The sequence below is a fragment of the Megascapheus bottae genome, chromosome 5 (genome assembly GCF_031878675.1).
Source record: "Megascapheus bottae isolate mThoBot1 chromosome 5, mThoBot2.hap1, whole genome shotgun sequence".
Classification (NCBI taxonomy): Eukaryota; Metazoa; Chordata; class Mammalia; order Rodentia; family Geomyidae; genus Megascapheus; species Megascapheus bottae.
Genome location: NC_143513.1, coordinates 5145098 through 5169679, shown reverse-complemented (window position 1 = coordinate 5169679; position 24582 = coordinate 5145098). Strand labels below are relative to the sequence as shown.

Here is a 24582-nt window from a genome sequence, read left to right as displayed (position 1 = left end):
ATAATTCTAGATACTTAAGAGGCTGAGAAAAGGGAATCAGGATTTGAAGTCAGATGAACAAACAAACCTAATTAACTAACAAAAATAATCATGGAAATGGGGGCATAACTCAAGCAGTAGAGTTGTCAGCCTTCAATGAAAAAAATGCAAGGCTCTTAGTTCAAGTACCAGTACTAAAAAGGCAATCAAAAGTTCATTGCACTTTCAGTAAGAAGAAGCATAAAAGTAAGAATAAATTGTAAGTATATAAAACAGATTTTTACCACACTAAAAACTAAGAAAGAAATCTCGACCATTTTTAGGTTGTCAATAAAGCAAGTTTTAGGTTTTACAGAGTGGATCCCACTTTTTGGGCCTCTGAGAGATTGTTCCTGAAAATCATTTTTCTCATATTTCACTTTGTTAGTTATGAATTTATGCTGAACTTAAATGATCTAATAGTTCAGTAAACCTTTAATAACTTTTCATGATCTTCAAACTGTATTTCCTTTTCTTTTTTTTTCCTTTTTTTTTCTTTTTTTTCTTTTTTTGTTGGTCATGGCGCTTGAACTCTGGGCCTGGGCGCTGTCCCGGAGCTCTTCAGCTCAAGGCTACCACCCTAACCCTTGAGCTACAGTACCACTTCCAAACAGTATTTTTTTAAACAATGTTATCTCTGGGCAATCACTATACCCTAGAATTTCAGGGGAAAAAAATCTGAATAGGTTTTTGGATTTGAGGAGGGAGTGCCTTTAAAAGTTTTATTCCATAGTTTATATGTTATCTTTTTTTACATTTTTAAATTTAATTTACTTGTCAAGATGATGTACAGAGGCATTACAGTTACATATGTAAGGTAGAGAGTACATTTCTTGTTGGACATTGTTACCCCACCTCATGTTGTTCACCCACTTTCCTTCCCCACTAGTGCCCTACCCAGGTTGTAAAGTTCATTTCTGATATAGTATCTTATTGCCCTTTTCTCTTTGTCTTACCATGTTGTTATTCCCCCTCCCTTCTCTAATTCAGATAAATGCATATGCAATACACTAGGTACCAAAATCAAATATAGTGACAACAGGAGATTAAACGATAGGGAGAGAATTGAAAGGAAAAAGAAATAACTTTATATAGTACTTTAAAAACAACAACAAAGAAAAACCTCTTGTTTCCATATCTTCGAATTCATTTCACTTAGAATCATCTTATATGGTTATAGGCGCATAGCTATTGTGCTTCTCTACCAGGGCAATCCTAGATATATACTAAATATTACAAATGAGGAAAACCATAGAACCTAAAATCAGGAATGATACAAGGATATCTGCTGTCTCCTCTCTCCTTTAATACTGTTAGAATTCCTAGCTAGAGCAATAAGGCAAGAGTTAAATATTAAAGGGGATCCAAATAGGGAAAGACAAAGTGATGACATGATCCTGTATTTATAGAACCCTATAGATTCTACACCCAAGTTACTTGAGCTGATCTAAAACTTGGGCAAAGTAGCAGGGTATAAAATTAACCTTCAAAAAAATCAATGACATGGACTGAGAATGCAACCTAGTGGTAGAGTGCTTGCCTAGCATGCAGGATTCCTTGGTACCACATACACAGAAAAAGCCAGAAGTGGTGCTGTGGCTCAATTGGTAGAGCACTAACCTTGAGAAAGCTCAAATGCAATGCCCAAGCCCTGAGTTCAAACTCCAGGACTGGCAAAAAAAAATATATATATATCAATGGTTTTTCTGTATGCCAACAATGAGAAGAATAAGGCTAAAATCAGGAACATAACTCCCTTAGTAATAGTCTCGAAAGAAAAAAAAATACTGTGTGTCTGTGTGTTTGTGTGCCAGTCTTGAGGCCTGAACTCAGGGCCTGGGCACTGTCCCTCCTCTTTGTTGCTCCAGGCTAGCATTCTACCACTTGAGTCACAGATCCACTTCTGGCCTTTTGATGACTGAGGAAGCGACTTACATTCTTTCCTGCCTGACTGGCCTCAAACCTCTGTCCTCAGATCTCAGCCTCCTGTGTAGCTAGGATTCCAGGGTTGCGCCAGTGGCATTTGGCTCAGTGTGACTTTTTAGGTGAAGTAATCACATTAAGAGATAAATGTGAATTATTTAAATTTTGACTTTTATATCTGTATTCCCTTATTTCTTTATTTTTGCTAGTCCTTGAGCTTAAACTCAGGGCCTGTCCACTGTCCTTGGACACTTTTTGCTCGAGGATAGCACTCCGCCACTTGAGCCACAGCACCACTTCTGGATTTTTCTGAGTATGTGGTACCAAGGAATCAAACCCAGGGCTTTGTGCATGCTAAGTGAACACTCTACCACTACGCTACACTCCCGGACCTAAATTTTGACTTTTCAAAGAGGTCTTTCACGTTGATTTATAACGGGAAAAAAAAAGATTCCCAATGTTACCTAATCCTAACATGATTTAATGTTTTCACAGGAATAATAACCAACCACTGCACCTCCTCAAACTTGAAATTTACTGCCTGTCTGAACTTTTATATTTAATTCTGCCAAATGTCCCCACCAGAAATAATAAAACACAGTCTACTGCCCTACTTCATAGGTGAATAAACCAAAGTAAGCAAAGACAATATAATTTTATTTAATCCTCTAAGTAGTTGCTTTCTTTAATCTATTGTCCTGGAAGTTATTTAGAAGCAAAGTTTTATAGAGATATATCACCATATGAGTTATCAGATTGTTTTAAGGAAAATTTCTCTTTGAAGACTCATCATTTGAAAGGCTGAGAAGAAGCATAAAATGAACCACTCCTCTATCTCACTCCTCGAAAACTTCTGAGTCTCAGCCTGCTGTTAAAACTTTTTTTCCTGTGAGGCACAAATGAGCCCAGAAGAGAAAGCAGTACTTCCTCCCAGTAAACTCAATTCAAACCTCTCTGGAAAGCCATGTGACTTAAGACTTAAACCTAGTGGCTCAGGAGGCTAAGACCTGATCATTGCAGTTTAAAGCCAGCCCAGGCAGGAAAAGTCAATGAAACTTTTCTTTTTTATTTAAATTGTATTGTAATAGTGATATGCAGGGGGGTTATATAAGTAAGGAAATAACTACATTTCTTCTTGCACGGTGTTATCCCCTCAGTGAGACTCTTATCTACAATTAGCCGCACCCCTGCCCCCCACAAAAAAAGCTGAAAGTGGATCTGTGGCTCAAGTAGTAGAGCAACAACCTTGAATGAAAAATGAAGGGACAGTGCCTAGGCCCCTGCGTTCAAGCCCCAGTACCAGCAAATAAATAAATAAATATCCCCTTAAAAGAGTTTTTGCTATTTCAAAGGAAGGGGGAGGAGGGAAGAAGGAGGAGAAGGGCAGAGGAAGAAAAGAAAAAGAAATAAAAGAAAATAAAGGAAGGAAGAGAAGGTAAGAGAAAAGAGAAAGGAAGGCAGGCAGGAAAAGAAGGAGGGAGGAAAAGGAGGGAGGGAGGGAGGGAGGGAGGGAGGGAGGGAGGGAGGGAGGGAGGGAGGGAGGGAGGGAGGGAGAGGAAGAAAACTGTTGGCAGCCAAATAATAGAGAGGAGAACACCAACAATCTGAGCAGTTAAGAATTGTATGTTTATAAAGTAACACACAAATCAAGGATAATTACTTCCATAAATCAACATAGCAAGGTATACAAACTTCAAGACAGGTTTTAACAAGTACGGAAAGTGAGCTGGGTACATTTACTAACTCCTGAAAGATCAGGGTCTTCCATGATAGCTCAGTTCAAAACTCAAACTGAAACTATATGCAAAGTTATAATTATAGAAAACTGAATTATAATTATCTTGGCATTCACCCTTGAAAATAGTCCCCAAATGTATTTAAAAATTGAAAACAGACCAGGATCTCTACCTTATCTAGGTCCCGTCTTGCTACACTAGCTTCATTCAGGTTAAATTTGCATTTATTTTTTTAAACATTATGCTCAACCAGTTCTCTACCAAGAGGAAACAAATTAATTCTGGGCTCCTAACAAAGAACCCTGATAGATATATTTCCTATAGATATGGAGCTACAATCAACTAAGATCAAATAGGTACAGAATCCATCTAAAATGACTCAGTTCAACCAAGAGAAATATATTTCTATATAATTTAACTTCTAAAATAAAAATTAAAGATTCATATATTTTTTTTACCTCACAGTGATAAAAAATGAGACTATGTACAAGATAACCAAATTTTGGCATGAATTCCCGGAAGAAATTGCTGAGGTCTTCAGAGAGCTTTATAAAATGATATTCTAGCTGGTAGTTCATACTGTAATCCTTGCTACTCATGAGACTGAGATCTGATGACAGCAGTATGAAACCAGCCCAGGTGGACAAATCCAAAAGACTCTTATCATCAATTAAATCACTAAGAATCCAGAAGTGAAACTGTGGCCCAAATGGTAGAACACCAGCCTCAAGCAACAAAAGCTAAGGGACAGTATCCAGGCGCTGAGTTCAAGGGCCCACATAACAGTGCACACACACACACACACACACACACACACACACACACACACTCTTAAGTCCCAGAGGATCACATCTATAATCTTAGCTATCAAGAAGCTGAGATGTGGAGGTTCAAGGTTGGAAGCTATCTTGGACAGAAAAGTCTGAAAGACCCCATCTCCAAAATAACCAGCAATGCAAGGATAGAGGCACGACTCAAGCTGAGGAAAAGTGAACATCTAAAAAAAACAACAACAACAACAACAAAAAAAAAAACCTTAGGTCCTTATGCTTGCTAGGCCGGTGCTTTGCCTCTTCAGCCACAGGCTTTTTTTTTTCTCTTTAAGTTATTTTGGGGCAGACTTTCCTGGACCATTATCCTCCTACTCATGCTTTCCACAGAGCTCGGATGATAGACGTACATTACTATGTCCAGCTATTGATTGAAATGACAGCCTTACTCTGTGCCTGGCTATCCTTGAAGCAGCATCTCTTCTCTGGAGTAGCTAGAATTTCAGATGCCAACCATCACATTCGACTGGGTATTTTTCAATAGTAAAGAAACTAGCTTTGTCCTACGGAGATTATTCCTTAAACAATACTTAGTAATGCTGATGGGTTTCCTTGCAAATGAAAAACAGTAACATCTATGTTTGCATTAAAGAAGCATTAAAATGACTAGTAACATTCACTCATTCATTCCACAAATAGTTCAGTGATAGCAAGAAGAGCTAATATAAGACAATGTGCAAGATAAAGCAAATAAGTTAATACATATCATATATGACATGAATGGTCTACAAAAAGGTAAAGGCTTGGAAGAAGTAGTTGAGTGTTTGTTTTTATTTTGCAAAGATCATAGTTTCATCACATAGTCATTCACACTAGCTGAAGTCCATAATTTCGAAGTTTGGACATTTAATAAAGAACAGCAGCAACTGAACCATCTGTTTTGCTCCAAAAAGATCTGTCACACACAAATTTTCCTTTCACTTCAACCCTGTGAGAATATTATTGTCAGATGGAGAAGGTAGCATTCATTTTATAACTGACATGGTAACAAATCATGCTTTCTAAAGTGGCTACAGTCACTGCCTCTTTGGGGTAAAAAAAAAAAATCACATGAGCCCCAAAGTCACTCACTTTCAGCAAGTTCCTTTGATCCATTTGAGCATCCTGTTTCTAATCTTCTTCTGATGAAGAAATGTGCAAAACACAGAATTTAAAGAGAACAACAGAACCTTGTTTTACCCAGACAGAGATACATTACAGAATGCCCTGGAGGGTTTTTGAAGAAATCCATTTCCCAAACTCAAATGGTACAAAATTGCAGATCCTAGTAACTCAGGGTAAAATTGTATTCTTACCTGGTAAGGGACGATACTGCCATGAGCTGTACCCCAGCGTTTGGCTTCTTTTTGGCCAATAAGATAATTAGCAGCTATCTGGGTCAAACATGCCACCTACCAGAAAGGAAAGAACAAAAATTTAAAAAGAGACAGAGAGGCAATTTAGTTTTATTTGTACACAAAACATTATCATGTGAAAGTGATTTTACTTTGTAAAAGAAAAATAAACTATCCAAACAGATTTTTACTATTATAGTAGGTAATTATACAAAGGAGTTGCCATTTAACAAAGCACTTTACAAATACAATAGGTCTTGGTCAATGTCACCTCTTTCAGCTGTCTCACTCATCCCTCCCCTCTCCTCCCCTTCCCTTCCCTCCCCTCCCCTTCTCTTCCCTTCCTCTTCTTAATTTCGTAGGATATACATTACATTCTTGTATGCATTTTCTCCCTCTTTTCTTCATTTTTATCTGCCTCTGTCCCTGGATCCACTCTAAATATCCATATGTCTATATTCTCAAACAAATAGTAGCATTACATTGTTGCATGAGAACCAAGCAATTACCAATTGAGAACTATACAAATATAGTACAGACATTCAGCTCCTGAAAAGAACAGTCAAAGGCAGAGTTGCTCAAGAAAAGGCATTTTGGTGCATCCTGGAACATCAAAACATCCAGCCTAGCAAACCAGATTAGCTACTGATATAGGCCTTTCCCTCTCCGATGTGTCTGAATGTGCTTGTTTGTGTGTGCCAGTCCTGGAGCTTGAACACAAGACCTGAATGTTGTTCCTTAGCTTTTGTACTCAAGGCTGGTGCTCTACCACTTAATCCACAGTTCCTCTTCCAGCTCTTTTTTGGTTAACTGAATGACAATCATCAGATGTCAGCCTCCTAAGTAGCTAGGATTACAGGTTTAAGTCACCAAAATAACCTGTACCATCCCAGGAGCCACATTCCTCTGAACCTTCCATTACATTAAAAAAGGAACAAGGGTAAGCTTCTATTTTGTTTAATCCAGTCTACTCATGTTTTCTATTACTTACTGCCTAAGAGCTTTTGACAAAGTAAATCGATTTAGTAAATCCACTTATTTGACTTTTTAAATAAGTCACTAGTGAATCAACCTGATTGAATAAAAAATAAATTATTGTACCTCTACTCATTTACTCCTTGCTCCATACCCTCATCATTATTCTCATTTTGGTTTTAGAGCACCTCTCTATAATTAAAGGGAGCAGGTAGAATCTTAGTGTCAACTTCTGAATCTTGAAGTATTTTCCTGGCATACATCAAGTTCAACTCTATATGAAGAGAACATGAGGAAAACCACTTGATTACTCAAGAGCTTTCATAAGGATTTATGTTCCAGTGGACAGCCATGACTACAGGGACCCAAACTGTGAAAAGGAGATGATTGAAGCATTTTTCCATAGTTTTCAAGAGACGGGGGGAAAACTGCTTCTTGTTTGATTACATGATCATAATATAACTTTTACTCCATTTGACCTTTCTAGTCCATCAGATGAGGCTGGGAATGTAACAAGCAAGCAATTCAAGCACATTTCAAAATGATACTGGCCACTGGAAAGACTCAAAGGTTGACATTTTCCCCCCAGGGCCTAGTGCCACCTGGTATGACCTTTTCTAGCCCTCTCCTTGGCATGTCAGATGCACTTCCTACAAGAGATATCAGCAGGACTCACTCGCCCTGGATGAATTTCCTTGCTGGAGCATTCTTTCTCCTTCCCTATATTCTGGGAATTTACACTCATTTTTATGTTCATTTACTGCTCTGTTGAAATTGGAACTGCCTTGTGGCAGCTGGTTCGGCTGTACTGCCCAGGTGGCAAAACTAATAAACTTTGAGTCATCCACTTCTGGACTTCCATCTGGTCTCGGGCATTTGAACCATGGAGCACTCCAGGGCTGCCTCGGGCTGCCTGGTACTAATCACCATTTTGTAGACCATTTTTGTGTCTTTCAAAATAGAAAATCAAAATAACATTTCATAGTTTTTTTTAAATGCCTGGGAAGGGAAGTACAGATACATGATTTCTAGTTTCTCTTAACATGTCATTGCATGCTGATGGTACCTAATTCAATTTCTTTGACCTTCAAATATATTCTCTATAAGGTGCTAAGTACTTGAGCTAATTTGATAGTTTTCAAAATTGTTTTGAAAAGTCAGAATTCTCAAATCAAATGGAATAATACAGAATTCCTACTACATAAGCTGATAATAGCTCTGGGTCTTTGATAAAGCAACAGTGAGCCTGTAACTTTACAACTGGCAATGTAAAAAAAGAGAAAATGGTTTTGTATTTGCTTCCAAAGTCTATATTTCTGACTCTATTATTCCTCTTAACAATCTAACAGGAATACAATGGTAGTTATAGTCACTCTCTCAGGATGCCTCTTTCTGAATTTAGGGATGATTTCTCAAGAGTGAGATCTTTTCTGTAAGACAGATACCTAGTGGAAGGGGAAATACTTCAGTTTGAATTTAGGCCCTTGTACTCACTAAGCAGGCACTCTACCATTTGAGCCACAATGTTTCAGCTTTAGTTTTTTGAGATAAGGTTTCATACCTTTTGGTCCAAGTCAGGCTGGATTCAAATCCTCCTATCTGTACCTCCTGTATAAATAGCTTCTTCCTTGACAAGGGTCTTGCTAACTTTATGCCCAGGCGGGTCTTGATTTCAGGCATGAACTACCATGCCCGGCCCTATAAAATACTTTCTTGATCTAGCTATATTGTACTCATTTTTATTTTTATTTTCCTTTCGAATGAATACTTATGAAAGTCACTTTCTAGTTAGCTCTGTCAAAGTCACAAATCAAATAAATAAAGATAATTCCTTGCAGCAATTAATCACGAGATCAGTTATTTCTATTATTTTGCTTCAAAGTTAATTGGTGGTTAGTAGAGCAACATCAGCAAGGCTACATTATGTAGTGAATTGGTGCTAATCATAATTAATCATAAAAAATCTGGACCTGAGACACTTTCCAAGAAGAGGCAAAAGCTATCAATCTACAATCTTATTTGTTCTCTGTAGTTTTCAACTCCTCTGTTTTTGACCCTGTCCCACTTGGAGTGAGTTAGAACAAAGGGTCAGCCATTATCTTTCAAACTGTTTCTAAATGAAAGATCATACTCATCTCCCACCTACGGTGGTAATTTGAGAAAAGAAACCAGTTCAGAATTACCAGGCTCTTACTTGGCAGAAGGGTTAAATAACGTTTGAAGCCAGCTACCATCAAAAAACAAAGTGTGATTTGTTGGTAGCTACTCCAAAGCAGTTAGGAGGGGAAAGGGAATTCTATTTTAAAAAAGAAAGCAACAGGGATAAACTTAGCAACTCCATGTTTAAAGAAGGCATTACAAATCTGAAAGTAATCTGCTGTTTATAAGGATATATTTTAAAGGAGGAGAAGGGGGAGAAAGTCAACAACTATGACGTGATTATGTATAAAAATTCAGAAGTTTCTTGGGCAATTAATGACAAATTTTCCACAAATTAAAAGAATGCAGGATGTGACATTTAGGTTAATAACTACATACTACATATCCATTCTAAATATTGCATTAGATCATTATTTTCATCCCCTAACTTAGGCTCATCAAATGGATGCTATATAATTTACACAGAATGTTGCCTTTATATGGATTCATCTACAAAAAAAGCTAACTTTGGTTTAATAATAATCATTCTGCATCAAAACTATTATTTTAGATAACATAGCAGGTCTTTCTATCTAACGAGAGAACCAATGGGATGGTCAAAGGGGATTTCAAAGAGCAGAGCCCTTATAAGCTGGAGGAAAAACATGTCCAGCTATTTCACAAAGCAGCTTCATGGTGTCTGTTATCAATTTTCCTCATGCTTGTTTCATTTCCTCCAAAAAATCAAGCTGCAATAATACAATCCTCATAAAGAAAAACAAGTTTGAGGATGAAACAGGAAAAACTAGACAAAAACTATGGCCCATTGCATAAAAACATTTCACTTTTCTTTAGGATACCAAGCATACACACACACACACACACACACACACACACACACACACACACACACACATTCTGGCCTCTAAGACGAAGTACCAGCCATAAACCCTGCTCCTGCCCCTATCTCTAACTTTTCCAAAATTCATTTTAACACCAATTTTTCCATTAAGTTTCACTAACATCACCCAGATAGGAAAATATTTTTTCCTTTTCTCATATATTTTATTGTAATTAATACAAGGATTATGTAATATTCACCAGATAGAAGGTACATTACTTCACAAACATTGATACCCTTTCTCATGTCTTGGTCCCCATTTCCCTCCCCCCCCACCCCTCATCTTGTTTTCCTCTCTTCCCTATCTGATTTCAAATAACCAAATATGCATATATACAATATATCAGATAACAAGGTGAAATACTATAACAATATGAGATAACCAAGGGACAGCAAAGGAGATGAGAGATAACATAGTACATTAAGGACAACAATCATTCATTATATCGCTTTTGTTTCTATATCCTGGAGGTCCTTTCATTTAGCATCATACTATATGGTCTTATGTATCTAGGTTTTGTTCTATTGTAAATCTCTGCTAGGAGAGCCAAAGGTTTCTACTGATTATGACAAATGAGGGAAACCATTGAACCTATACCCTTTGAGTCTCACTTACTTCACTTAATATGATTTTTTCTAAGTCTTTCCATTTCCTTACAAATGGGGCAATGTTGTTCTTTCTGACAGCAGCATAGAATTCCATTGTGTACAAATACCACATCTTGTTGATCCACTCATCAACTGAGGGGCATCTGGGTTGGTTCCATATCTTTGCTATGGTAAACAGTGCTGCAATGAACATCATTGTGCTAGTGGATTTAGTGTGTCCTTGTTTCTGGATGATTGGGTAAATGCCAAGTAGTGGAATTGCTGGGTCATACGGGAGCCCTATGTTAAGTCTTTTGAGGAACTGCCATACTGCTTTCCATAGTGGTTGAATGAGTTTGCACTCCCACCAACAGTGTAGTAGTGATCCCTCCTGGCCACATCCCCACCAGCATCTGTTGTTATTAGATTTCTTGATCGTGGCCATTCTAACTAGAGTGAGGTGGAATCTTAGAGTTGTTTTGATTTGCATTTCTTTTATGGCCAGAGATGTCAAGCATTTCCTCATGTGTCTATAGGCCATTTTTAATTCTTCTTCAGAGAAGACTCTCTTTAAGTCTTTGGCCCATCTTTTAATGGGATGGTTGTTTCTTTGGAGATTAATTTTGGAGTGATTCAATTTTTTGAGCTGTTGATATATTTTAGATATGAGGCCTTTGCCTGTTGTATGGCTAGTGAAGATCTTCTCCCACTGTATGGGCTTTCTATTTAACTTACTAGCTATGTCCTTTGCCATACAGAAGCTCTGCAGTTTAGAGCAGTCCCACTTATCCAGTTTTTCTCTCATTTGTTGTGTTTCTGGGTCCTTATTAAGAAAGTTTTGACCTGTGCCAAGGAGACCTAGTGTATCTCCTATTCTTTCTTGTAAAGTTCTCAGTGTGTCAGCTTTTACCTCCAAGTCTTTGATCCATTTGGATTTAATCCTGGTGCAGGGTGACAAAGAAGGATCCAACTTTAGTTTTCTGCAGGTGCTTAACCAGTTCTTCCAGCACCACTTGTTGAAGAGGCTGTCTTTCTTCCATTGTATTTTTTGGTTCCCTTTTCAAAGATTAGGTGGCCATTGGTCTGTGGGTTAATATCTGGGTACTCATTTCTATTCCATTGGTCTTCAAGCCTGTTCTTGTGCCAGTACCAAGCTTTTTGGTCACTATTGCTCTGTAATAAGAGTCTAATGTTTGGTATTGAAATTCCTCCTGCGCAGTTCTTTCTGCTAAGAATTGTTTTTGCTATACGTGGTCTTTTATTATTCCATATGAAATTTTGGATTGCCTCTTCTAATTCTGTAAAGAATGACATTGGGATATTGATGGGTATTGCATTGAATTTGTAGATAGCCCTTGGCGAGATTGCCATTTTCACAATGTTAATTCTACCAATCCAGGAACATGTGAGGTTTTTCCATTTCCTCAGTTCTGCTTTAATTTCATTTTTAAGGGTTTTAAAGTTTTCATCATAAAGGTCCTTTACATTCTTAGTTGATTCCTAGGTACTTTATTTTCTTTGAGGCTTTTGGAGAAGGAGTTGCTTTCCTGATTGCTGCCTCCATCCTCTCGTTGTTAGCATATAGGAAGGCAGTTGATTTTTGAGGGTTAATTTTATACCCTTGCTACCTTGCCAAAGTTTTGAATCAGTTCAAGCAGCTTGGGAGTGGAGTCTATAGGGTTCTTTAAATACAGAATCAACTGCAAAGAGGGAGAGTTTCACTTCCTCTTTCCCTATTTGGATCCCTTTTATGCTTGCTTCTTGCCTCAATGCTCTGGCTAGGAATTCTAATACAATGTTAAAGAGGAGTGGAGAGAATGGGCATCCTTGTCTCATGCCTGATTTTAAAGGAAATGGCTTTAGCTTTTCACCATTATGTACAATGCTAGCTGTGCGTTTGTCATACATAGCCTTCATTATACTGAGGAATGTTCCATGGATTCCTAGTTTCTCCAGAGCTTTTAGCATAAAGGGGTGTTGGATCTTGTCAAATGCTGTTTCTGCATCTATTGAGACAATCATGTGATTCTTATCTTTGCTCCTGTTGATGTGGTGAATTATATTAATTGATTTGCATATGTTGAACCAGCTTCACATCCCTGTGATGAATCCTGATTGATCATAGTGTAAATTTTTTTAATGAGTTGCTGAAAACAGTTGGCCAGTATTTTGTTGAGAAGTTTTGCATCAATATTCATCAAAGAAATGGGTCTATACTTCTCTTTCTTTGATGAATCTCTGTCTGGTTTTGGGATGAGGGTTATAGTGGCTTTGTAGAATGAGTCTGGCAAAGAGCCTTCGTTTTCAATTTCGTTGAGGAGCTTGAGTAGTATTGGTGTGAGCTCTGCTCTGAAGACCTTATAGAATTCAGCTGTGAATCCATCTGGCCCTGGGCTTTTCTTGGATGGGAGGTCTCTTATTGCCATTTCTACTTCAGTGCTTTAAATAGGTCTGTTTAGTTGGATTAGGTCTTCTTGGTTCATGTGGATATGTCAATATTGGCTAGAAATTCATTCATTTCTTCTAGATTCTCAAATTTGTTGGCATAAATGTTTGAAAAGTATTCCCTTATGATGCTCTGGATCTTGGTAATTTCTATCGTGATATTACCATTCTCATATGTGATTTTGTTTATTTGGGTGTGCTCCTTCTTTTTTGGTAATATTTTCCTTTTTTCATATATTTTATTGTAATTAATAGAAGGGTTACATTATATTTGCCAGATAGAAGGTGCATTAATTCACATACATTGATATTTTCTAAGAGTCTGTCAATTTTGTTAATTTTTTCAAAGAATCAACTCCTTGTTTTGTTGATTCTTTCTATAGTTTTTTGGACTCTAATTCATTTAATTATGCTTTGACTTTAATAATATGCTTCCTTCTACTGGGATTGAGGTTGGTTGGTTGCTTTTTTTCCAAGAGCTTAAGGTGCGACATTAAATTGGGGGGTTGTAATTTTTCCAATTGGTTAATGTAAGCACTCAGAGCTCTAAATTTTCCTCTGAGTACTGCCTTTGCCGTGTCCCAAAGGAGCTGGTATTTTGTGTGCTCCTTTTTGTTAAATTTCATAAACTGTTGAATTTCTGTTCTGATCTTCTCCATGACCCATTGGTGATTCAACAATGTGTTGTTCAATCTCCATGAGTTATAGGGTTTTCGTTGGTGGAGATTGGTGTTCACTTCCATTTGATGCCCTTGTTGTCTGAGAGAATTCAAGGAGTAATTTCAGTGTTTCTGAAACTGCACAGGTTTGACTTATGCCCTAAAATGTGGTCTGTTTTGGAAAATGTTCCATGTGCTGCTGAAAAAAAAATGTATATTGTGATGTTGCCGGGTGGAATAATCTGCAGATGTCTGTTAGATCTAGTTGGTCTATACATTTGTTCAATTCTGAGGTTTCTTTGTTGAGTTTTTGCAGTATGGTAAATTTCTAAAGCATCAGAGATGGACAAATAGGGGGAAGGGAGGACTGAAGGCAAACCACTACAACTAAAGATTGGTGATAAACAATATAAGGAATAAAATTAGAGACACTGATAAAGGTGAGATCACACCAGTTCATGTAGGTCACAGAAAGAAATCATTCTCAGCACACTGTTCAGATGTGCACCTGATAAGGCTTCCCACTGCATTTATAATCATACTCAAGAATAAAAAAGAGCCAAGAGAGAAAGAGGACATTTTTGAATTCTGCAAGGGTCTAGACAGATTGATGATAATAAACTGGTATCAATAAACTTAGAAAAACACTTGGGATTAAATGTATGTCAAAGGAAATGCAGACTGAATGCATGAAAGATTATACAGGATGCTCAAGCCACTGTAATCCGAGCTACTTGAGGCTGAGATCTGAGGATCGCAGTTCAAAGTCAGCCTAGGCAAGAAAGTTCATGAGACTATCTCTAATTAACCACTAGAAAACCAGAAGTGGTGCTGTGGTTCTAACTGGTACAGTGCTAGCCTTGCATGAAAAGCTCAGGGACAGTGCCCAGGCTTTGGGTTCAAGCTACACAACTGAAAAAAAAGGGGGAATAATTACATAATAGTAAGGAAAATGAGGAGGGCCAAATATGACCCCATGTTCTATCAGAATATTTGCTCGATCCATAATTAACAAAATAATGAGATCAGAGAAACTGAAGAGGAAATAAAATATCTGAGCTTTCTGTGAGAACAGTTGGGCTAGGCTCATCATCTGTGATCCTAGGTACTCAGGAGGCTGAAATCTGAGGATCATGGTTTAAGCTAGCAGAAAAATCCATGAGACTCTTATCTCCAATGAAATATCAAAAGCTGCAGGTTAAGTAGTGAAAAACTGTCCCAGAGCAAAAGCAGCTCAGAGACAGAGCCTACACCCTGAGTTCAAGCCGTAGGACTGACAGAAGAAGAGAGAAGAAAGAAGAAGAAAGAGAAAGAGGAGAGGAGAAGGAGGAGCAGAAGAAGGAGGAGAAAGAGAGGGACAGGCAAATGAGAATGAGGAGTAGAGGAGGAAGAGGAGGAGGAGGAGGCAGGGGAGGAGGAGGAGGAGGAGAGTAAACAGTTGGAGATAATAACCCAAAGGCAAACATAGAGCAACTAAAATAATCAGAGATTCTATAAAAACAAAAGAAGCCAAGGGCCTGGAGTTTGGTCTTGTGGTAGAGTGCTTGCTTAGCATGCACAAAGACCTGGGTTTGATACCTTGGTACCAAATACATAGAAAAGCTGGAAATGGTGCTGTGGCTCAAGTGGTAGAGTTCTAGCCTTGAGAAAGCCCAAGCCCAGGCTTAGCAAAAAAAAAAAAGAAGTCATGTATCCATGCCAAATGCAGGTATAATTACAGACATGGTCAAAGATGAAGCTTCCATATGCTCCAGCAATTCCACTCCTGGGCCTCTATCCAATGATCAAAAACCAGGCCACACTAAAGCTCCCAGCACAACCATGTTCACCTCAGCATTGTTTACCATAGCCAATACATGGAATCAACCTAAATGGCCTTCAATGGATAAATGGATCGAGAAAATGTGATATATACACAATGTGAAAGAATGACATGAAAAAAAATTATACTAAGCAAAGTAAACCAAATCCAAAGAAACACAGGCTGCATGGTTTCCCTCATTTGTAATAATTAGAATGTGCCTATAAATCTACAAGTAAACTCAATGGATAGTTAAAATAATAATATACCAGGAAATGATTAATCAAACATCAGTCTAAATATTTAACAGTGAGAACAAAGGAGGATATTCTCAGGAGAACATCCAAGGGCTCAATAGCCGTATGCATATGCATATATGCATATAAAATGATACTTATCAGAATAAACTCCAAGAAAGGAGACAAAGGTCTTTTTATTGTACTTTTGTGGTTCTGTTTTTGATTTTTTTCCTTTTTTCCTTTTTTCTTTGATTTACTCCCTTCTGTCACTGTCTATGACTTCTGTACCCTTTGTCTTGTATGTAAGTTTATCTGATTTGGGAAGGGGAAGCACAGAAATGGTAGGATAACAGATGAATCAATTCAGCAGTGCAACTCACTAGACACTATGTTGGAAAGGAATAACTTTGTGGGGATGGAAGTCTGGAGGGAAAAAATTGAGAAATAATGAAAGAGAGGGTGACATTGTTCAAAAAGAAATGTATTCATTACCTGAATCATAAATGGAAATGTACTTATTATCTGACTTGTGTAACTATAACCTGTCTGTACATCATCTTTACAATAAAAAAATTTTTAAAGACGTAGGTACGAACTACTAGAAAAAATTTAAATTTGATCCATCAATAGGAGGTGACTTTAACAAGCTATGATATCCATACATTATAGAAGAAAAAGTCAGCACATAATAATTATGCTCAGAATAGTACAGCATCACAATAAATTACATGCAGAGAGCCAAGAGTTTGGCCTAGTGATAGAGTGCTTGCCTAGCATGCACAGAAACACAGATGGGATTCCTCAGTACCACATACATAGAAAAAGCCAGAAATGGCGCTGTGGCTCAAGTGATAGAGCTCTAGCCTTGAGAAAGCCCAAGGACAGTGCTCATGCCCTGAGTTCAAGCCCCAGGACTGGCAAAAAAATGAATGAATAATAAATAAATAAATAAATAAATAAATAAATAAATAAATAAATAAATAAATAAAATGCAGAATAAGACTAGTTACACTTTCTGAATGGTCTTGATTTTAGAAGCATTTAATTGGAACACACTAGTTGATTTTAAAAAATAATAAATAGGCAACCTTTTCAATTGAGTGATCCTCTACAGATAAACTTGATCTTATTACATAATATGTAATGCAGTTGTCAGAGTTCCTGCAATATGGCCTGTCTACTATTCAAATGGAATTAGAAATAAGCTTTAACCATAAACATTTTACCTGTAAACACTGAAAACCAATCGAGTTGATAAATCATTTTAAGAACTCTACTTTTATTTACTTAGCAAAGAAACCTGCATTACCAAAACCTTCTCTTCATAGTAATTCCTCAATTTAATTTTTACAATGCACACATTCCTCTGAATTGTCATTAGTGATACTTAAATCATGATTTATCTATATTTGTTTTACATGTGAATTCGAAAGAAAAACTTGATTTGTATTAGGCTTGATAATTTTTGCCAATCCATCTGAATCAAAATCAGACAAATGAAGAAATTGGATATCAAGTGTCAGCAGTTAAGACCAGACAGCAAAGAGACTGAATTTCAAAAGCTTGTTTAGGATAATACATCAAACATATTTCTTACCATGAACCACTGACCCAATCAATCATGTGACACAAGAAGTAGTTATAAGCAACTAAAACGATGTGATGAGTAACTGGAAATGTGGGAAACAACATCTAATGACATGCTATACTATTTATTCTTGTGATGGCATGTCCTGAGTTTCAAATGTCTTCTTCAAACATGGTTTCATGTTTTCAATAGCTCAGTTCTTCAGACTATTTCTGTTTGTATAATAAAATAATATTGTCTTGCAATATTAGTTTTAAAACTTTTAAAAGGTAATAAAAGTTACTTCTGTCCATTTAAGAGATATCTAATAAGCATTCTTTTGTGTGTGTGTACCAGACCTGGGTACTGTCTGTATTTTGTCCCTGAGCTTTTGCTCAAGGCTAGCACTCCAACACTTGAACCACAGCTCCCCTTCTAGCTTTTTAATGGTTAAGTAGAGATGAGAGTCTCACAGAGGAATATATACACAATGGAATTCTATGCTTCCATCAGAAAGAATGACATCACCCCATTTATAAGGAAATGGAAAGACTTGGGGAGAAAAATCATATTAAGTCAAGTAAGCCAGAACCAAAGAAATATAGGCTCCATGGTTTCCCTCATCCGTAACACTTAGTACATATCTAGGATAGACCTATCAGAGGATCACAGTAGCTCAATAGCTATGTACATATGACCCTATAAAGTGATGCTAACCAAAATGAACTCCAAGATATGTAAACAGAGGTTCGTTGTTGTTGCTGTTGTTGTTGCTGTGTAAACTCATTTCATTCTTCCCTTTGATTTATCTCTCACTGTCACTGTTTTTCATTTTGGTACCCTGTGTCTTATATATCTGTTTATCTGAGTTGGGGAAGGGAAGGGGAATAACAAAATAGTGAGACATTTATCTTACAGAAAGTAATCAGCAAATCCATGAAGTGATTGTTTTTATTTTTATCATTCATTTGAACTATAGACTCAACATACTATTTTTCATTATGCGTATCTGAGATAATGTGCTAAATTTTAATCAGCCCTAATCAACATTTCACTGATGGGATCTTCTACTGTGAAAATCAAGCAAAGATTCTTTTCCTTTGAAATAATAAGCATATGTAAGCTGGGCACCAGTGGCTCACATGCATAATCCTAACTACTCAGGAGGCTGAGATCTGAGGCTCATGGTTCAAAACAAGCCTAGATGGAAAAGTTCATATGAGACTCTTATCTCCAATTAACCACCAGAAAACCAGAAAGGCACTGTGGAGAGGTAGCCTTGAGATGAAGAGTTCAGGGACAGAACCCAGGCTCCGAGTTCAAGACCCACAACCCACCAAAAATAAAAGTAAAGGTAGGAGGAGGGGACTGACTTTGACTGGGGGAAACAAAATATGAACTCTACAGCCACAGAGACTGTATTCTTCCACAACTAAAATGAGCATGGAAGAGATCTCTGTGCAACAGTGAAATATTTGATATTGGCACGCACCTGTATTGCAGCCTTTAAGACGTGATTATAGGATGCTGCTAAGTCATTTCTAGGCTTCTTGCCCTAGAAACTATGAGAAATAATTCTACGTTGTTTTAAGCTACACTTATACAAAATTACTGGTAGTTTGCTGTGCAGCAATAGAAAACTGAGAGAAGAATAACCCCACTGAAATAACTGCCATGGCTGGTAATTCATGTTTTGAAAAGTACTGGCAAGCCCCTCATCAACCAAGGAAGGGTCAAAAAAGATTAAGCTGTAAAGGTGGGAAAGACTGAAGGGTATCTGGAGACCAAAAAGTGTTTCCAAAGGAATAGTGTGGAATGTATGGAAATCAAAGTTAAGAGTAAGAACTCTGGACTGCACAAAAGGAAATCAGACTTCAAAGGCACTAACAATAGGGGAATTAGAGTACACATCTCATGAAGCCGAGGATTAAGAATTAGTAGGAAAAAGAAACCTCAAATACAAATCACATATTATGTTTGGCACCAAAAGGAGGAAAGAGACAAAGCAAATGGCTGCCGTACAGAGCCAAATCACCGAAAATGGTTACAAGTAAGGTCACTCAGGACACTGCCCTTTACAGATCTAAAGGCCTTCTTTTCAGTTAAAAAAGTAAATCTCTCCTAGCAGAATTTCAGGTACATTCCTAAATTCATGGAAGAAATCTTCTGGAATTCAGGCATATTCTTAAACCCGTTAAATAACAAACCTATGTAAAACAAATTTTAACCCAAGCTCCAGCATGAAAACAGAATTAATTCATTTGTAGGCTGCTTCCCTGGGACATTCTGAATGACTAAAATTCACTAAAATTGTACGAGTTATCTGAAGATGATTTTTATAATCCATCCCACAATTGGCACAGTGCTTGTCTGGCCAAGTCACACAGAAGTTCTTCTGATCTACAGAACAATGACAGAAACTTATTTGAATACTAAGTTCTTAGTAATGACTCTTCCTAAGGTGATCTCATGAGGGTTTGGGGGAAGGTGCAAAGCCAGATGTGGACTAGAAAAAGAAATCATGATGTCAATGGCCAAATGATTCAGCAGGTGAAATATGTATTACATCAGTCCAATCCAAGCAACAATCCATGCAAGGAATATAGGCATATGATGCCAAGGATTGCTGGGTAAATTAATAAAAACAGACTCAGTGAAGGAAAAGAAATCTTACACATGCAAGAGAGAAAATATATTTTATACCTTCCTGTACTAATCCTATTTGAGGATTTTTAAATATTTGAGTATATATTTTTTTCTCCCAGTATGCGACTATTACAGAGGTAAAAGAAAATAGATTCTCTGTTTCCATGAGATAGTGAGAAGACATTAGAAACACTTAAAATTGGGCCAAGAGTTTGACCTAGTGGTAGAGTGCTTGCCTAGCATGCATGAAGGCCCGGGTTTGATTCCTCCATACCACATACACAGAAAAGGCCAGAAGTGATGCTGTGGCTTCAGTGGTAGAGCACTAGCCTTGAGGAAAGCCCAAGGAAAGTGCTCAGGCCCTGAGTTCAAGCCCCAGGACTGGCAAATAAAAACAAACAAAAAACACTTAAAAGTCTACAAAGTTTAAGGGTAAAAGGGTGATTGGAGTTTTTATGACAAGTTCATTATTCCCACAACTACTTTCCGTCCAACACACACACACACACACACACACACACACACACACACACACACACACAATGTTTTTAATAGCCAGGCGATGGAAACAATCCAGATGCCCTACTACAGATGAATGGATACAAAAAAGGTGATATATATATATGAATTCTACATAGCCAACAGACAAGATAAAATAATGGCATTCACAGGGACATGGATGAATCTAGAGTGAATCATGTTGAGTGAGACAAGTCAAGACCTAAGGAACAAAAGGCACATGATATCCTTAATATGTAGCTATTAGATCCAAACAGTGCAAGAGCAAGGACTCAATATTTGCATACCCAATGCTATGGACATGGTATTGGAAATATAAACACAACTACATAGACATAAAACCTATGACTCTATAGACATAATGTTTTATTACATAGATTAATATGTATTCATGACATATAAACCCTCAGCCTAATTCTAATTGTGTTCTAAAATGTAAGTGCCAGTGATCATATAGAGATTCCCTTCTTACATACTTGTTTGTTAAATATGTCACTTAAAATATGATGTAAAAATCAATGTTAATAAATTCTTTAATAAAAATTTTTAAAAAACTAAAAATAATGTTTTTAATGACAATTTTTTGGTCATCTCTACGAAGTAGGGAGACACTTCACAGGAATGAGAATAGTACAGATTCTTCACCACAGTTACAAATACCTAGCCAGTCTCTCCCTTTTCTTGCTAATACATCTCACCAGAGACTAAAACTGAAGAAGGCACTCTCAGAAATAATTTACATCATAGTCAGAATTTTTTTATCAATGACAGACCACATGCCACAAGCTAGATGGCTTTTAAGATCTAAAGTGCAATTGTAGACATCTCTGGTCTTTTCAGCATCACCTCTAAAGGGACCTCAAAGGTATACCAACATAATTAGCCTTTGATGACACACTATATCCCATATCCAGCTTCTCATATGTCCTAAATTCAGTACATTTGCATATGATCTGCATTGTGACTTGCCACAAACATGTTTTCATATGCTATTAGACTGTAATATGATAAAACCCTCTGTAATATGATAAAGCCTCTCTGCTTTGTTGTGTCAGTTCTCATACATATCAGACAACCATCCTTTTCTTGGCCATGTATTCCCCTTACACTACAAAGTCTATATTTAGCACAACTGGAGGATTAGACAGCTCAAAAAAGGACATAATCTATTTTTTTACATTAGTTCAATGGAAAGAAACCTAGGCCCAGCATCAAGAGGCCTGAAAGCCTCCTCAGAATAAGCTCAGCCTCTCCACTATCCATCCAGAGTCAGTAAAGTCTTGTACCCTGAATCAAGTTCACCAAATATCATCAACCTCCCCATAACCTTCACTCCAGAATAACACTATAAGAAGTCCTTTCAAAATACTAAAAGGTTGGGGTCAGGGTTTGTTCTAGTGGGAGAATGCTTGCCTAGCATGCACCCGAGTTCGATTCCTCGGTACCACAGACACAGAAAAAAAGCCGGAAATGGTACTGTGGTTCACGTGATAGGACTCTAGCCTTGAGAGAGCCTAAGGACAGTGCTCAGGCCCTGAGTTCAAGCCCAAGGACTGGCAATAAAAAGAAAGAAAGAAAATACTCAAATGTAAGAAATATTAAAGATTACCATGCTGAAGCACATTATCCCTTGGTATAATTAAAACATAATACCATGAAGAAAAAAGAAAACAAATGACAGGAAAATAAAGCAGACCCTGAAGTGGAGGGGGTACCAGCAGGAAGGGAAAGGCTCACAATGATGGTGAATAAGCACTGAAACATGTTAAAATTCCTTAAAGAAGGGAAAATGAATACAGGAGAGACATAGGGAGATGTGGTTGATCAGGATACATTGTATACATGTATGGAAATGTCATAACAAAACCTGCCTTGTATAACTAATAGATGCTAATTTAAATTTAAAAAATGAAAAAAAAACATTATTTAAGAGAAACAGACCAAGGGCCAGAGTATGGCCTAGTAGTAGAGTGCTTGCCTAGCATGTACAAAGCCCTGGGTTTGATTCCTCAGCACCACATGCATAGAAATAGCCAGAAGTGATGCCACAGCTCAAGTGGTAAAGTACTAGCCCTTGAGCAAACAAAGCTCAAGGACAGTGTCCAGGCCCTGAATTCAAGCCCTGGGACTGGCAGAGAGAGAGGGGGGGGGGGAGGGAGGGAGGGAGGGAGGGAGGGAGGGAGAATGCAGACCAAACAGCTTAGATTTTTTACTGTAAGACAGTGAATCAGGTTAATGTTTGCTATCTTTCAATGACACAAAATCTATCCAGGGGAAAAAGAGTTTGCATGGCAAAAACAGTTAATATGAGAATATCGGGAATTTCGAACTCTAAAATATGCCACTTTTTTAAAGACGGGGTGTCACTATGTAACCCCAGAGAGCCTAATTCTCTCAACCTCCTAAATACTGACAACATACCGTGTTTTTGTATGCCAGTCCAAGGGCTTGAACTCAAGACATGGGCACTGTCCTTGAGCTTTTGTACTCAAGGCTAGTGCTCTACCACTTAAACTTTGTTTTTGTAGCTTACTGGATATGAGAGGCTCTCAAACTTTCCCGTTCAGGCTAACTTTGAACCTCAACCTTCAGATCTCAGCATCATAAGTAGCTATCAGCCACCAGAGTACCATAACAATGTACCATTTTTTTTTGCCAGTTGTGGGGCTTGAACTCAGGGCATGAGCACTGTCCTTGAACTTTTTTTTCTCAAGGCTAGAGCTCTACCCTTGAGCCACAGCACCACTTCCAGCTCTTTTCTATGTACGTGGTGCCAATGAATTGAACCCAGGTCTTCATGCATGCTAGGCAAGCATTTTACTTGACCAAACTTCTGGCCCAACAATGTACCATTTTAAAGGAAAAGTCTTTCTCTTTGTGTGTGTGTGTGTGTGTGTGTGTGTGTGTGTGTGTGTGTTGTGATCAGTTGTTAAATATTACTAGTGCATATCTGCACTAGGATCATAATCTCACATGGCTAGACTAATAACAATTCCCTTAGGTAGGACAAGATATAATTCGATTCCCTATTGCTTTTCATCAGACTCAATTCACTCATTCTGACTATCTGCCTGGTATGTTCAAGCATATGCTATTATAATTCCTGGCTTATAGTCATGCTCTACCTAGAACAATTGCTTAGATGATAATGTAGAGAAAAAACTCAAGGCACTATGTGCTTGCTTGAAATGAAAAGCAAAGAATGACCAGGCTTCTGTCTACCCTGTTGGACAAAATGGAACCCCATGTTTACATATCTTTTGTCTTTGTTCTAACCAGTGTGCAATTTAATACAAAAGAATATCGCAATGTAGACTTTAAGTCATAAAATGAGAAATCCACAGAACAATGGGCTTTTTAAAGAGTACAACATTTAATTCTATACTATTAAATGAAAGTTTGTATTTCTAAAGAGAAAGTCATCATTGCTTTTCAAAACTATGAAGCCTTTTGGTCTGTCTAAAAGCTTTATAATGGATATTTGATGCAAACTTTGAAAACCTGAACCAAAAGAAAAATGTTCATCAAACAGACCTCTGACTACATGACTCTATCAATCAGAATGTCTGAACATGAAACCAGATAAGATCTGGTCAGGAAAATCCCCTTTCATGGTCCATCAGGTGCATTCATATATAGATGACGGGTGCTTAGGGTGCTTATCTAACCTTAATACCTGGGTCTGTGTTACCCAAGACAATAATGCTCTCATTATAAACCCTTCCCTTGAGGCATGAATGCCATCATCTACTCTCATCAAGGAAAATATTTTCCAGAAATCACTCCCAACATCCCAAGACCAAATACAAAAGACAAAACAAGAGTAAGAACAAAGACCAGTGAATTCCTAAACCAGTAACCATCAATGAGTTTTCATTTCTACACACTATCCTAGTGATAATTACTTCCACTTAAAAGAGTTAATACAAGCATATCTGGAGTTTCTACCCAAACATACCACATTTTTAAAAACAGGGTATCACTATGTAGCCCTGGTGAGTCTTTCCTCTCAGCCTCCTGAATATTGAAAATGTACCACCTTAAAAAAATGTTTGTTCCAGGAGTGTGATCTAGTGGAAGAGTGCCTGCCTAGCATGCATGAAGCCCTGGGTTCTGTGGCTCAAGAGGCAGAGTGCTAGCCTTGAGCAAAAAGTGTCCAAGAATCGTGCCCAGGCCCTGAGAATTCATGTCCTAAGACTGGCAGAAAAAAAGGGGAAAAGTTTTTCTTTTTCTACTACCTACAATATGTATTTATATTGGCC

General features: G+C 37.6%; 1 protein-coding gene across 1 annotated transcript in view; it reads right to left on the bottom strand.

The window, feature by feature from the left end:
• The window catches only part of Sugct (succinyl-CoA:glutarate-CoA transferase), a 552732-nt gene that overhangs the window by 435873 nt on the left and 92277 nt on the right, over window positions 1-24582 (bottom strand). The window contains exon 9 of the mRNA XM_090332615.1: window positions 5803-5898. Coding sequence (XP_090188741.1) covers window positions 5803-5898 — 96 coding nt within the window. The remainder of the gene's footprint in view (window positions 1-5802; window positions 5899-24582) is intronic.